Source organism: Xyrauchen texanus, chromosome 13 (assembly GCF_025860055.1).
Source record: "Xyrauchen texanus isolate HMW12.3.18 chromosome 13, RBS_HiC_50CHRs, whole genome shotgun sequence".
In the NCBI taxonomy this organism is placed as follows: domain Eukaryota; kingdom Metazoa; phylum Chordata; class Actinopteri; order Cypriniformes; family Catostomidae; genus Xyrauchen; species Xyrauchen texanus.
The window spans coordinates 4,857,610-4,873,207 of NC_068288.1; the positions used below are offsets into that span (position 1 = coordinate 4,857,610).

The window sequence follows — 15,598 nt, forward strand, 5'->3', positions numbered from 1 at the left end:
CCTCCTGTGAACTGAAATATACATTTAAAGGGGACGTATATGGACAAAAAAAACATATGAGTTACTGTGTAATAAGGGCTTAAGGCAAGTCAGTCCACTCGACAAGTGATAGACCAATATTTGGCCATATTGTGACAACTGTTAACTTTACCTTGTGTCTGCTAAAATAAGCGTTTGTTTCGCTTAAGAAAAGATTTGCTTTTTTTTTTTAATTATTATTGTTGTATTTTGTTTATTGGTTCTTAAATCGACCATCCTGCTCTCTAAATATCAAATTGAAAAATCCATATCAGTCGACCGCTACACCCGACGCACATCTTTGGAACGCTCCCGGTTAGCCATTTTCTATGGTTACAAAGCTCTTATCTCCAAAATGGTTGGTCAAGATTACAATCTTAGAATATATTTGAATTCAGTAGTTAATTCTGACCACAACAATATTATAAATTGTGCTTCTCTTGTTCTGTTAATGCTTAAAAACTATATTTTTTCAGGCTGGTTCAGCTGATGCGCATGCGTGTTTTTTTAAATTGACTAAGAGGCAATGTCTGTATCTGAAAGGAGATTGGCTCTTTTATCTGTATGGCGAGGCTTTAAAGCCTTAAAAGAATAGTTCACCCAAAAAGGAAAATTGTCATTATAGACCTTATTCACGCTAGTGCCATATTTGATTTTAAATAGGTATGACAACGAGGATGTGAGGGAACGACTTATCTCTTCGGTGGCACGAACGGTATAAAACCCCTAGATCACATCTGATTTTCCACAACTCCTGTTGTCTGGAGTTCTTTGTATACTGAATGTTCTTGGACAGATATTTAATCACTGTTTAGTCCGAGGAACGATCCGATAACACTTCAAATTGCTGCACAGCCCACCGAAGAGACTGCATGTCTATCACTCACAGCCTCGTTGTCATTTTCATTAAAAATAAAAGATGGTGCTAGCATAAATAAGGTCTATTTACTAGATGCCATTCCAGATGTGTATGACTTTTTCTTTGGAACACAAAGATTTATATGTCAGCTCTGTAGGTCCATACAATGCAAGTAAAAGCTTCAAATAGCACATAAAGGCAGCATAAAAGCAATCCATTCAACTTCAGAGGTTTAATCCATGTCTTCAGAAGCTATATGATAGGTGTGGTGAACAATATTTAAATCCTTTACTATAAATCTCCACTTTCGCATTCTTTGTGCATGTCCCCACATAAAGGTAAGGGAGGTTTCTCACTCAAATCTTTCATATCACTTCTGAAGACATGGATTTAACCACGGGAGTTGTATGGATTACTTTTATGCTGCCTTTGTGCTTTTTGGATCTTCAAAGATCTCGCAACCATTCACTTGCATTTTATTAACCTACAGAGCTGACATATTCTTCTAAAAATCTTAATATTTGTTCAGCAGAAGAAAGTCATACAAATCTGGTGAGTAAATGAGAACTTTAAAGGGCCTTCTTTTTTTTAAGTAAAAAGTTTAGTTAATTGCTGCCATTTATAACAAAAAGTATAGTGTGTATAAGTTCAATTTAAAGGGATAGTTTACTCAAAAATGTACATTTTCGATTTACTCACCCTCCTAGCATCCCAGATGTGTATGACTTACTTTATTCTGCTGAACACAAATTAAGATTTTTAGAAGAATATCTCGGCTCTGTTGGTCCATACAATGAAAGTGCTAAAATTACGAAGTTTCAAAATCCACATAAAGGGACCATAATAGTAATCTATTTGACTCCAGTGGTTAAATCCATGTGTTCGGACATGACATGATAGGTGTGGGTGAGAAACAGATCAATATTTAAGTAATGTTTCATCATTAATTCTCCTTCCTACCCAGTATTGGATGATATGCACAAAGAATGCGGATCACCAAAAACAGGAGAAAGGAAAAATTAAGATCCATTTCTCACCCACACCTATCAGTGTCTGAACACAAGGATTTAACCACTGAAGTCTTCTGGAGTTTTTAATGACACCCTTATGTGGATTTTGGAGCTTCAAAATGTTGGCACCCATTCACTTGCATTGTATGGACCGACAGAGCTGGCATATTCTTCTAAAAATGTTCGAGTTCAGCAGAAGACAGACATACACATCTGGGATGGCAAGAGTGTGAGCAAATAATGAGAGAATTACAATTTTTGTGTGAACTATCCCTTTAATGTCACTCTACTTGAATAACCTAACCAGATTATTCTGCATTTAACAATTAGAAATTATAGCTATAAGTAGTAGGCTACTTTTTGTTAGTAACTTGTGTAGCTAACTACTAGTAACTTCCTTTTTTAAAAAGTAAACTTGACAGTAGACTGCAAGTTATAAATAGAAACTTCCCCAAACTGTACAATGCAGAATCTTATCCCCAGTCTCCAATCACTTTCATTTTAAGGAAAAATAAATGCTGAATGCTCCCTAAATAGGTGTAATTTTGGACCCCTGTCCACCAGGGGGCAAGCAACGTTTCCACTAATAAAATGTTATAGCACAAAACCATGTTGACAAAGTCACCCCCAAGTGTATACATGCACACACACACACAAGAAAATGCAAATGTATCAAAATACTTTCAAAATGTTTATTTCTCTTTTGGCTACATTCTCTACAATCGCAGCAGCACTTTAAAGACAGATCACCATGTATCTGGGGTTTAAAGATTATTTGGAGAGAGGAACAACAAAAGCAGAGACTCTTCCCCTGCAAATGGACTCTGGAAGCTTGGACAGTCTGATCACTGTACAGTCCGGAGTGGTTGAGCTGACTCAGTCTCTGGGATCAGCAAGGGTTGCTAAACACAACAGCACGAGGTCTGGGCATTAAGGGGTTAAATTGTAATGGGTGGGGTCCGGCCCACCTTCCGTCTGTTCCGTGAAACACATCTCACACAGGCTCACAACACACTTCATTCAACAAAAAGTATTTTTTCCATGCTGTGATTTCCTGGCAAATTAAATGTTTATTTGGTCTGATTCTACTATGGAAGTAAACAAAAAAGACTAGCCGTCTAAAAGCAACATCATGTAGCTGTGACATTGTGTCAGATAAAATTTAAAAAAAAAAAAAAGCTACAAAGAACTGTATAAGATACCCTGCACAGGTTGGATTCGTAAATGTACTCCTACATGTTTTAAACATTTTATAGGAGGGCTATTGAGTTCATTCTCAACTCCATCTCCACCTAAATGTTAATTTATTTATCCTCCTACTTTTAAAATAACATGTCCAGGTCAAATTTCACTCCAGAATCAAACTAATTAAAATGCAAAATTACATTTTGCTTAAAATAAAGCATATTTTTGTCATAATTTTCATGGCAATTAAGCAATATTTTCCTCCCAATTTTCATTACCATGATGAAAAAAAAAAAAAAAAAAAAAACTTACTGTAACATGGGAAAATATATTTATTTAAATTGTAAAATGTATTTGTTGTACTGCCTCTATGCTGATAACAAAAATTAGAATTGAGAATAAATGACATTTACAAAAAACTAAAGATTAAGACGTCTGAATGCATCAGGGGAATTAAGGTAGTAAATGTGCTTAATAGTCATGAACAAAATCAATACATAATGGTCCTAAAAGCTTTATTTTATTTATGCAAAACATACATTGCATTTATTATCTTGGTTTGATTTGTGACCTGGCATTATTAAGCCCATTTAAACACACTGACACTGTTACTTTGAACTAAAATAGACACCATTTTTGTAACACACACATACTTTGTAATTCTGTGCCCATTACACATGTATAACGCCGTGGCGTAAAACATCCATTCACAGGCGCGCACACAGACAACGTCATGTCATATTTAAACGCTCATTCGTCTATTTCCAAGCACACTACAATGAATCACCTCTAATTGTCACACTTACACAAAACAAAATACCCCTTTCTAGGAGGCGTAGCTCGGGGAGGACATCAACAAGGAGCTGAAACGGAAAACGTCAATCCCCTCCAACCATTCCAAATCTACTCCACAATATGCCTTGGGTAGAAAACAAATGTCCGTTTTCAAATGGGTCGCTGACTGACATCTGGATCCACACACGAAATTACATCAGCCATTCCTGCCCTGATGACAAGGGCAGTCACTGTAACTGGTTTGGCTTGCAACTTCTGCTTGCAAGCTGATTCTTAGCACCTCCCCCTTTTAATCCACTCAAAGGTGGTGATGGGAGGGAAATCTGCATTAGAGCCATCACTCATAATCGATCAGCCAATGAGATCAGTAGGAGATGATTCCTGAAGATGCAGGGCTGGCGGGCGTGCCCTGCAAGTTTCCAGATGAATTGGATCGCCGCATGTGGGGAAGGAGGTACGAGTCACTGCCCAGTTGGTGGACGTCAAAGCGATCCTCCTTTCTGTAAGCCAGACAGCGGCGGATGAACGCCTGCAGAGGACAAGAGAAAGAACTCACGATGGCCATTTCCACATTTATATAAACTATATAACCGTCTTCATCTGCTTTTATTTTCAGCAAACTTAACGTGTAAATATTTGTATGAACATTAAAAGATTCAACAAGTGACACATAAACTGAACAAGTTTCACAGACATGTGACTAACAGAAATGGAATAATGTGTCAGTAACAGTAAGTATCTGGTGTGGCCACCAGCTGCATTAAGTACTGCAGTGCATCTCCTCCTCATGGACTGCACCAGATTTACCAGTTCTTGCTTTGAGGTGTTACCCCACTCTTCCACAAAGGCACTTACACGTTCACGCAGATGAGCAGGTACCCTGGGCTTCTTTCTTTTGGTGTTTTCAGTAGAAAGGTCTCTTTAGTGTCCTAAGTTTTTATAACTGTGAGTTGTTAGTGTCTTAACGACCATTCTACAGGTGCATGTTCACTAATTGTTTATTGAACAAGCATAGAAAACATTGTTTAAACCCTTTACAATAATTTTTTTTTAACTTTTACATTTATTTTTTTACTGAGTTTATATTACCAGGGTTTGGGAGTAACTGAATACATGTAACAGCAATGCATGTTCTGTTATAGTTACAATTTAAATAGAAGGTAATCAGATTACAGTTACATTCCCAAAAAATATGAAGATAACTGAAGGAATTACTATAACAGTGGACCACTGAGAATGACAGAAAAATGTAAAGGTTTTTCATTGGCTTATGTCAATATCTAGAGAGCAGGGGTGGCGGATAAATATCATACAATACAAAATAAAATATCATAAAATGGCATGTGAACTTTTATTTAACAACATTTACTACAGCTGACGATTAAATGCGTTAATTCAGTGCATTTAAATGTTTTTTATTAACACAATTAATCATGCCTCCGGACCGTAAGTAATGTTCACCTGTTTTTTCAAGTCTTAGTCAGTGGGGGGCAGTAAGCTCAACTCCAGTTGAATGTGCAATATGCACCTATCCATACAACATGCAGTGTTCACTCCAAAAGTGTCCGTCCGACATGTGAACATACACTCTAGAGGTCGACCGATATTGTTTTTTTCAGGCCGATGCCGATCTTTTGAAATCCGGGTCGGCCGATGGCCGATTAATGCTGCCGATTTATTTTGGCCGATATGTGCTTGTTTTTAACCTCCTATTTGAACCTTTTATTTGAAAGATAAAATGTAACACAAATAATTACTTAAGATAGACAAAATTTCTCAACAAATACATTTATTGAACCCTTAACCAATCTGCACTTGTAGACTTAAATTAAAAATGTATAATGTAAAAACATATTGTATAAATAATGTATAACAAATATATTAAATAAACAAAGCAGGTGTTACGAACTGCTCCGAGACACGAAGGTTGAGATCCAAATGCAGCTTTAATTAAGGGGCAATCCAGACACGTAATCCAATATTCAGAGCATCCAAGAGAAGCACAGGCATAACTAGGGATGGGTATCGTTAAGGTTTTAATGGTATTACTACTCTTACCGATACTGCTTATCGATCCGGTACTTCAACGGTATTCTTAACGGTTCTTTTTGTAATATATATATATATATTACACAAATATAAACGTTATATAGGCACAGTGATTTAATTTCAGGAAGGTCTACTAACATTACTGTTCAGGTGTGGTCTAAAAAGAAATCTAATAAAGTAATCAATTGTAAAATAACACTGCATAGTTTATCATAGATAGATTAATGCTCATTAATGCAAAAGTTATTCATTCAAGAGCTGTAAGTGATTTTCTCTTTGCCTTTTGTTGTTTGATTCGCAGTAATGGCTCAATCGTCAGCATGTTCATTAGACTGCTTCCCCTTTAAGATCGAGTCTAATAGGCTCCTGATGCACCATATTTTCTCCCAACTATTTCCATAACTACGTCCATTTAAGACATAAACTGTGTTTAAGTGAATCTCCAAGCCGGTCGTTTTGACATATTTTTGTGTATAGTTGATCGTTTAGACGCGCACATGAAACCCAAAGTAGCCTATACTTTGCTTGTCTCGTGGTCTGTTTCGGAGCGCACGCCGCCTTGGGAACGGTATCTCTTGCGCTCTTTATTATTAAACGCGTCCCGCAATTTAGCAACAGTAGCTAGACTGAATTTTACAACAATCACTGATGGTGCTTATTCTGATGTTAAGTTTGAGTTTTAGGGAGAAATGTCAGTGCAAGGGAAGGAAGTTGTGCTAGACAGAATGTGGCTTATGTATAAATATTATTTTTATAATCTTTGGAAGGCAAAATCTAAAATAAAATCAGACTAATATCACAGATCTAAACCAGGCTATGTTTGAATGTTTAATTCTGTCACTCATTAAGCAGGGCTCTTGTTGTGCTCGCTATGTGCGATCTCTCTCTCTCTCTCTCTCTCTCTCTCTCTCTCTGAATAGCTAAATTGCATCACAGTCAAATGGTTTCATATTATTATTATAAATAGAAATGTCTGGTTATAAAATAACTTTCTCATTATAGCAATAATAAATGTATTTTCTTAATTTCTCCAGTACCAACAGCAGAACCGATAACGTCTGAGCTTACCAAAGCCAGTCCTTCAATAGCCTATAGTGCGATATTGGTATCTTTTTTTTATTACTTATTTCTCTGCATTGAGTGACAACCCTCTCAAATATAAGACACACAAACAGAACAAATAAAAGTCTCAGATTCACTGTCTGTAATTGCAAAATTCTTGCTTACTTATTGTGACATGATAGCAACCCTTCTGCTGTGATGATGCAACTTCAACTACGCTATCAATATATAAAGTAGCCGAACGTCATGTTGCGTTTTTTCTCGAAGTTGGCAGTAACATATCAAAAGTTTTTAATTAAATATAAACAAGTTATACAAATTTAATCCTTACCATTTTCTCCAAGGAGCTTAGCTCCTTCCTGAGGTCTGCTCACTCTGCTGGAAAATGACTCTAGGGGCAGCACGAGTCAAACACGTGTTCCACAACAACACTAGGCTTATCTAATCAATGCTTTACTCATCTGCCACAATAATGTAATGCATTCTAATTATCTGAACTATTATATTTGTAATATATTATATTTAGAATAATTTAAATATACACATTTTAAATGATTGTATCAGATATTTCTATTTTTATTCTTGGCAAATATTCATATATGTGATTAATAAAAAAACATGCAATTACTAAGTGTGATTTATAGTAAATGACGGTTTCTTCCATTTGTTCCATTTCAGTAATTAGTTCATAGATATTTTTAAAACATTTAAGTGATTTAACTCCTTGCAAGTTTCCATGTCTTTTTCCTGGGCAACATTTTATATATATATATATACATATATACAAATTTAAGACTACATTTATTTTATTACATTTTATAAACTTAAAGACGATTAAAGACGGACTTTAAAAAAAACAAAACAATAAGTTTTATTACCTTGACCAGTAGTCTACTTTTTCTTTATAATTAAATGTTTATTCTATATAGAATGATTATTAGTTAATAACTATGAGTAATTTCTGTTCCCCACACCAGTGTTGGGTAAAATAAAAAAAAAGTAGAAATGAAAAAATACTCTAAAATTACAATTAGATTACACTAATTTAGTACATTACTAACTTCCTTTTAAGTTACTTTTCAACTCAACGAATTCAAAACATCTTCATTTCTTTCTTGTTCATTGTCACACTTCCTAAAAATGACTCATTAGTGACTCTTCAGCTGTAAACTGTAAAGTCAGTAACTTTAAAAGTAATTGTTTTACACTAACTAATCACTTTGTAATCAGATTACACAACATACACATACATATCATATGATTTTTTTCATGTTATTTTTTATTATGTATGTACTCTGTAATCTGTACTGGACTGCATTTTAAAGTAACCTGCCCAACCCTCATGCCACATGCTCCAAACTGACCTTTGCCTCATTGCTTGCCACAGGTTTAACTGGAAACTGCACCTCAGTGGCTTTCAGGATGGTGTTCTCCTGAAGAATGTCTTGCTGGGACTGATTATGACCAAACGGCTGCAGAACAAGAAGATTTAATACAATTTTATCCTACATTGCATGGTACTTCAATGACTGTGTGTGGTAGATTTTGTAAGCGATTTTCTGAACAGTTTCTAAACCATGTGTTTTACCTTTCGCCCATACAGGCACTGGAAAAAAATGACACCCACGGACCAAACGTCTACTTTATTAGAGATCTTTGGAGGCTCTTTACCGACGACAAAACACTCTGGTGGCAAATACCTGAACGATTAAAAGAAAGTATTTTGTTAATTTTATATATATATATACACTCACCTAAAGGATTATTAGGAACACCTGTTCAATTTCTCATTAATGCAATTATCTAATCAACCAATCACATGGCAGTTGCTTCAATGCATTTAGGGGTGTGGTCCTGGTCAAGACAATCTCCTGAACTCCAAACTGAATGTCAGAATGGGAAAGAAAGGTGATTTAAGCAATTTTGAGCGTGGCATGGTTGTTGGTGCCAGACGGGCCGGTCTGAGTATTTCACAATCTGCTCAGTTACTGGGATTTTCATGCACAACCATTTCTAGGGTTTACAAAGAATGGTGTGAAAAGGGAAAAACATCCAGTGTGCGGCAGTCCTGTGGGCGAAAATGCCTGGTTGATGCTAGAGGTCAGAGGAGAATAGGCCGACTGATTCAAGCTGATAGAAGAGCAACTTTGCCTGAAATAACCACTCGTTACAACCGTGGTATGCAGCAAAGCATTTGTGAAGCCACAACACGCACAACCTTGAGGCGGATGGGCTACAACAGCAGAAGACCCCACCGGGTACCACTCATCTCCACTACAAATAGGAAAAAGAGGCTACAATTTTCAAGAGCTCACCAAAACTGGACAGTTGAAGACTGGAAAAATGTTGCCTGGTCTGATGAGTCTCGATTTCTGTTGAGACATTCAGATGGTAGAGTCAGAATTTGGCGTAAACAGAATGAGAACATGGATCCATCATGCCTTGTTACCACTGTGCAGGCTGGTGGTGGTGGTATAATGGTGTGGGAGATGTTTTCTTGGCACACTTTAGGCCCCTTAGTGCCAATTGGGCATCGTTTAAATGCCATGGCCTACCTGAGCATTGTTTCTGACCATGTCCATCCCTTTATGGCCACCATGTACCCATCCTCTGATGGCTACTTCCAGCAGGATAATGCACCATGTCACAAAGCTGGAATCATTTCAAATTGGTTTCTTGAACATGACAATGAGTTCACTGTACTAAAATGGCCCCCACAGTCACCAGATCTCAACCCAATAGAGCATCTTTGGGATGTGGTGGAACGGGAGCTTCGTGCCCTGGATGTGCATCCCACAAATCTCCATCAACTGCAAGATGCTATCCTATCAATATGGGCCAACATTTCTAAAGAATGCTTTCAGCACCTTGTTGAATCAATGCCACGTAGAATTAAGGCAGTTCTGAAGGCGAAAGGGGGTCAAACACAGTATTTGTATGGTATTCCTAATAATCCTTTAGGTGAGTGTATATAAATTTAGGACTTTTAAGACTTTGCATTGTTGCATGATTTTAAGGATGCTTTAACACATTTACCCCCAATTCTCATTAACTTATTATTCTAATTATTTTCAACAGTGATTCATAGTACAGTTGTTTTATTACAGTATTACATAGATTTCTTTTTTATTAAAATAAGTGAACATGAAAGGCAGTACCAAAGGAGCACTAAGATGATTTATAAATCATTTAAATAACATCAAAACAATTTCATGATGCGGTAATGAAAATTGGGGTGTAAAATGTGCCCCAATGAAAATAATGTTAAAAAAAAAGAAAACAATCTCCATTAAAATACATTTTCTATATGCAAAATACAATCAATTAAATTGTTTGTTTCTTTTGATTTTGGAGTAAAATAGGACCAGGACATTTTCCTGACCGGTTTCATGAGACTCACACATCAAGTAATGCAGGAGAGACATTTTTGTTTTAAACTGGGCACACTAACCAGTACGTTCCGGCTCCCTGTGAGGTCAGATCCATTCCGTCCACTCCATAACTGTCATCATCCATTATTTTAGACAGACCAAAGTCTGTGATCTTTATCTCACCGCACGCTGTTCCATCCACCAGCAGGATGTTACCTGAGTTACCAAAACATAAAACAACTTCATACAAACACCACATGACAAATATTCATAAAGAAGCATTTCTACACTGTTACAAAAAAGCTGAGAAAATGCATTTAAAATTTTTTTTAAACTTTGGTAACACTTTATAATTCGGTTCCATTTGTTTACATTAGTAAATGCATTAGGAATCATGAACATTGCAATTTTTTTTGCAGCATTTATTAATCTTAGTTAATAAAAAAAAAATATTGTTAATTCCCCACCCCCCTCCCCAATTTGGAATGCCCAATTCCCAATGTGCTCTAAGTCCTCATGGTGGCATAGTGACTCGCCTCAATCCGGGTGGAATCTCAGTTGCCTCCGCGTCTGAGACCGTCAATCCACGCATCTTATCACGTGGCTTGAGCGCATTAATGTGGTGACGTAGCACGTGTGGAGGCTTCACTCTATTCTACACGGCATACATGCACAACTCACCACGCGCCCCACCGAGAGCGAGAACAACACATACACATTTGATTTTAAAATGTATTCCTTTTCAGTGCATTCAGAAAGTATTCATACCCCTTATTTATTTATTTTCACATTTTGTTTTGATGCAACCTTATGCTAAAATGCTTTATTTTTTTCTACATCAATCTACAATCCATACCCAATAATGACAAAGCAAAAAAAATATTTTTGATAACTGCAAATGTATTAAAAAGAAAAAACTGAAATATCATTTTGACATAAGTATTTAGACACTTTGCTATGACGCTTGAAATTTAGCTCAGGTGCATCCGATTTCTCTAGATCATCTTTGAGATGTTTCTACACTTTGATTGGAGTCCACCTGTGGCAAATTCAATTGATTGGACATGATTTGGAAAGGCACACACCCGTCTATAATAAGGTCTCACAGATGAAATGCATATCAGAGCAAAAACCAAGCCATGAGGTCAAAGGAACTGCCTTCAGAGGCACAGATCTGGGGAAGGCTACAAAACAATTTCGGCTGCACTGAAGTTTCCCAAGAGCACAGTGGCCTCCATAATTCCTCAATGGAATTTTGGAACAATCAGGACTCTTCCTAGAGCTGGCCGCCCAGCCAAACTGAGCAATAGGGGGAGAAGGTCCTTGGTAAGAGAGGTGAACAAGAACCCAATGGCCACTCTGGGTGAGCTCCAGAGATCATGTGTGGAGATGGGAGAAACTTGCAGGAGGACAATAATCACTGCGACACTCCACCGATCTTACTTTATGGCGGAGTGGCCAGACGGAAGCTTCTACTCCGTGCAAGACAAAATAAAAAGCCTGCTTGGAATTTGCAAAAAAGCACCTAAAGGACTCTCAGACTATGAGAATCAAGATTCTCTGGTCTGATGAAATGAAGATTGAACTGTTTGGCCTTAAATACAAGCGTCATGTCTGGAGGAAACCAGGCACCACTTATCACCTTGGTGATGGTAGCATCATACTGTGGGGGTGTTTTTCAACTGGAGGACTGGTCAGGGTTAAATACAGAGATTTCTGCAGAAAAGAATGGCAGAAAATCCCCAAATCCAGGTGTGCCATGTTTGCTGCATCATACCCAAAAAGATGAGGCTGTAATCACTGCCAATGGTGCTTCAACAAAGTACTAAGTTAAGGGTCTGAATACTTATGTCAATGTGATATTTCAGTTTTTTCTTTTTAATAAATTTACAAAGTTATAAAAATATGGATTTTGATTTGTCATTATGTGGTATGGAGTGTAGATTGATGACATTTTTTTTTTAATTTAAAGCATTTTAGCATAAGGATGCAACAACAAAATGAGAAAAGGGGTCCGAATATTTTATGAATGCACAGGATGTTGAAATTAACATTAAACAAGATTAAATAATGCTGTAAGTGTTTAACATTGTTAGTTTGTGTTAATGTTGATAATTAATGTTTAAAAATGGAACCTTATTGTAAAGTGTTACCAAAACTTTCAAGGTGGCTGCCGATTATATATGTATAACCTTTTCAATCAAGGAAATAGATCAGAAGCTCTTTGATAATTTTTGTAGAAACATGATCTACTGGGTAACACAAAAAAGACAATCTTTCAAATAAAATGAAAAATAACTTTTTGATGCATATAACCCTTTATAAACGATCAGAAAAACAAACTAATATTTTCTGTAATTTTCACAAAAATGTCTGCTACATTAAAATTTTTGTTAAATTGTCAATGCACTAAATTTTTCATCTGTTTTGACATTTAAAGCATCATAAAAGATTGATTTTCTATTGTCAAATTTTAATAGTAATTAAATACTTAATTATTCAATTACAACATTTACTAAATAACTTTAACTTTTACTAAAATAATAAAACTTCTGATTATAAATACGTATGACTTTTTTTCATTATTTCTATAAATAAATAAATATTTATACTTTTATTTATGAAACCCAAGACTGCTAAAAAGACAAACCCTCTGAAACAGCAAAATCAGTTTATTTTAAATAAAGTACAACCATAAATATGTAAAACTTAAAGTACAACTGGAAAGTTTTATTACTTCGATTCTTTCCCTCAGCCTGTGCATCGGCGTGTGTTTGTGTTCACCTGGTTTCAGGTCGTAGTGAATGATGGGTGGTTTAATTTCATTAAGGTATCGGAGGGCGTTCACTATCTGCATGACGATGGAGCGAGCCTCTTTCTCAGACATCAGCTTGTGTTGTTTGAGATAGAAATCCAGATCATTTCCCTCACAGAACTCCAGAACAGTACAGAATCTACAAAACAAACAGTGTTGACATACCTGTAAAAACAGCAATCAGTTCACATGACATAAGAGAAAAGGTCAAAGTTGTCAGACAGACTTACGTGTCAGTGTCCAGGGAAAAGTAGTCGTAGAGTTTGACTATTCTGGGATGGTCCAGTTGCTTGTGGATTCTATATTCTCTACAGGCGTGTCTGAAGTGGAAAGTGTAACATGTTTTCAATGAGAAAAGTGCATGAGTGAGAGAGAAAAATGATAACATACTTGTGATAGTTTTCTTTCTTCTCTTCTCTCCAGTTCTTGTTGAGCTGGTGGATTTTCACAGCAGCATATCGCTGCTCAAACAGATCAAATGCCTTCACAAAAAAACAGAACAGGTGTTATTTAGGCAATAAGGAAAATGATTAAGCAAATTCATTAAGTTTCAGCCACGCGCTAGATAATTTATGACATTAAACCGACATTACTAATTGGCCTCTATGGTGTACAGGTGTTTCACTTTCACATCATATTTATTGTGCATTTCAGCACAGCTGGCAAGTTAAATTGACTAATCAACATCAAGGACCAGAACCATCTATTTAATATACATCGAACAGCCACAACAATAAAACCACTTCCTAATATTGTGTAGGTACCCATCGTGCCGACAAAGCAGCGCCAACCTGCATCTCAGAATAACATTCTCATCACAATTGTACAGAGTGGTTATCTGAGTTACCGTAGACTTTGTCAGTTCAAACCAGTCTGGCCATTCTCTGTTGATCTCTTTCATCAACAAGGCATTTCTCTCCACAGAACTGCCACTCACTGGATGTTTTGTTTTTGCCACCATTTTGAGTAAATTCTAGAGTCTGTTGTGCGTAAAAATCCCAGGAGATCAGCAGTTACAGAAATACTCAAACCAGCCTGTCTGGCACCAACAAACATCCATATGATTACCTAATCAGCCAATTGCATGGCAGCAGTGCAGTGCATAATACATGCAGATCTGGGTCAGGAGCTTCAGATAATGTTCACAGCAACCATCAGTATGGGGAAAGAATTTTGATCTTAGTGATTTGGAGCATGGCATGATTGTTGGTGCCAGATGGGCTGGTTTGAGTATTTCTGTAACTGCTGATCTCCTGGGATTTAATAAGTAACATTTAATAAGCCAAAGTGTTTCTGTGGCACTTTTGAAAATGTCTCGGTTTTCTTAGGCCTGCCCCAAAAACATTACACAACCAATGGTGCGAGTTGGGGGCAGGATCTTTGTAAATGTTAGTTCATAAAAATACAATTGTTTATTTTTAATTCATGTTATTTCATAGTGAATTAACTAATGTTAACAATAGAGTTTAACAGATAGTGGATTTTGCTGATACTGATAACTTAGGTGGTGGAAAAGGCTGATAACTGATTAATTGCCATTAGTTTTTAGAAATTGAACTACAGTATATAATAACAAACAATCTCTTATTCTTTACTTACTATAAAGAATACAGACATTGAGGCTGCAAAATGAATAAAATCACAAAAGCAGTTTATTGTGCAACCAAAATCCCCCAAATAACCAGAGAAATTAAGATTTGGTGCATAACGCAGGACTTTTTACTTTAAACAAGCACGTAATACACAGGACTCTTATTTTGAAATTACAGAGATATGGCTCAGTTACAAAGCTATATATATGTGAGTATTTACCAAACAAAGCTTTTTCTAGCATATATATATATATATATATATATATATATATATATATATATATATATATATATATATATATATATATTCACCAGATTAATTGTTTTGTATGTATATATTTCACCAGATGAGGTTTATTGATTGGGAATAAAAAACAATTAGGGGAAATATTCAAATAAAATATCAGCAACTATTCATATATTTCTTACAATTAATCTATAAAAACGAAAAATCAGTCTACCTCTACCCCTATTTTACTATAAATGTATTTTGTTAATTGTCATTTTTTATTTCTTGTATTATTTTTGTTAATAAATAATAAATATAAAATATTTAAAAATCTTAAATAACATAATGAAACATTTTATATAAAAAATATAAAATAATAAACAAATAATAAATAATAATATTGACTGAACATTGTTTTTATCTGTTGCCGCCATTTACTTGGTTCGTGCTCATGATCTTTTTGTGAGAGTTTTCACTGCATGCTATTCCAAAGAAAAAAATACCTTATAAACTTCACTGAAACCCCCTCGTCCCAGCAAGTGTAACAGGAGATATCTTTCATTTAGAGTTGGATGGTCTTTGAACCTTCATACAACACACAAACGCACACAAA

The 15,598-nt window shown here is 35.9% G+C and overlaps 1 protein-coding gene across 2 annotated transcripts in view; it reads right to left on the reverse strand.

The window, feature by feature from the left end:
• Positions 1–2,573: 2,573 nt before the first annotated feature.
• LOC127654216 (serine/threonine-protein kinase tousled-like 1-B) overlaps positions 2,574–15,598 on the reverse strand; it is a 45,405-nt gene continuing 32,380 nt past the window's right edge. For both annotated transcript variants that reach the window (XM_052141310.1, XM_052141308.1), the window contains 8 exons: positions 15,489–15,570; positions 13,555–13,646; positions 13,395–13,484; positions 13,134–13,303; positions 10,430–10,565; positions 8,567–8,678; positions 8,343–8,450; positions 2,574–4,396 (listed from right to left, as the gene is read on the reverse strand). In XM_052141310.1, the coding sequence (XP_051997270.1) occupies positions 4,232–4,396; positions 8,343–8,450; positions 8,567–8,678; positions 10,430–10,565; positions 13,134–13,303; positions 13,395–13,484; positions 13,555–13,646; positions 15,489–15,570 (955 nt within the window). In that variant the 3' untranslated portion in view covers positions 2,574–4,231. The remainder of the gene's footprint in view (positions 4,397–8,342; positions 8,451–8,566; positions 8,679–10,429; positions 10,566–13,133; positions 13,304–13,394; positions 13,485–13,554; positions 13,647–15,488; positions 15,571–15,598) is intronic.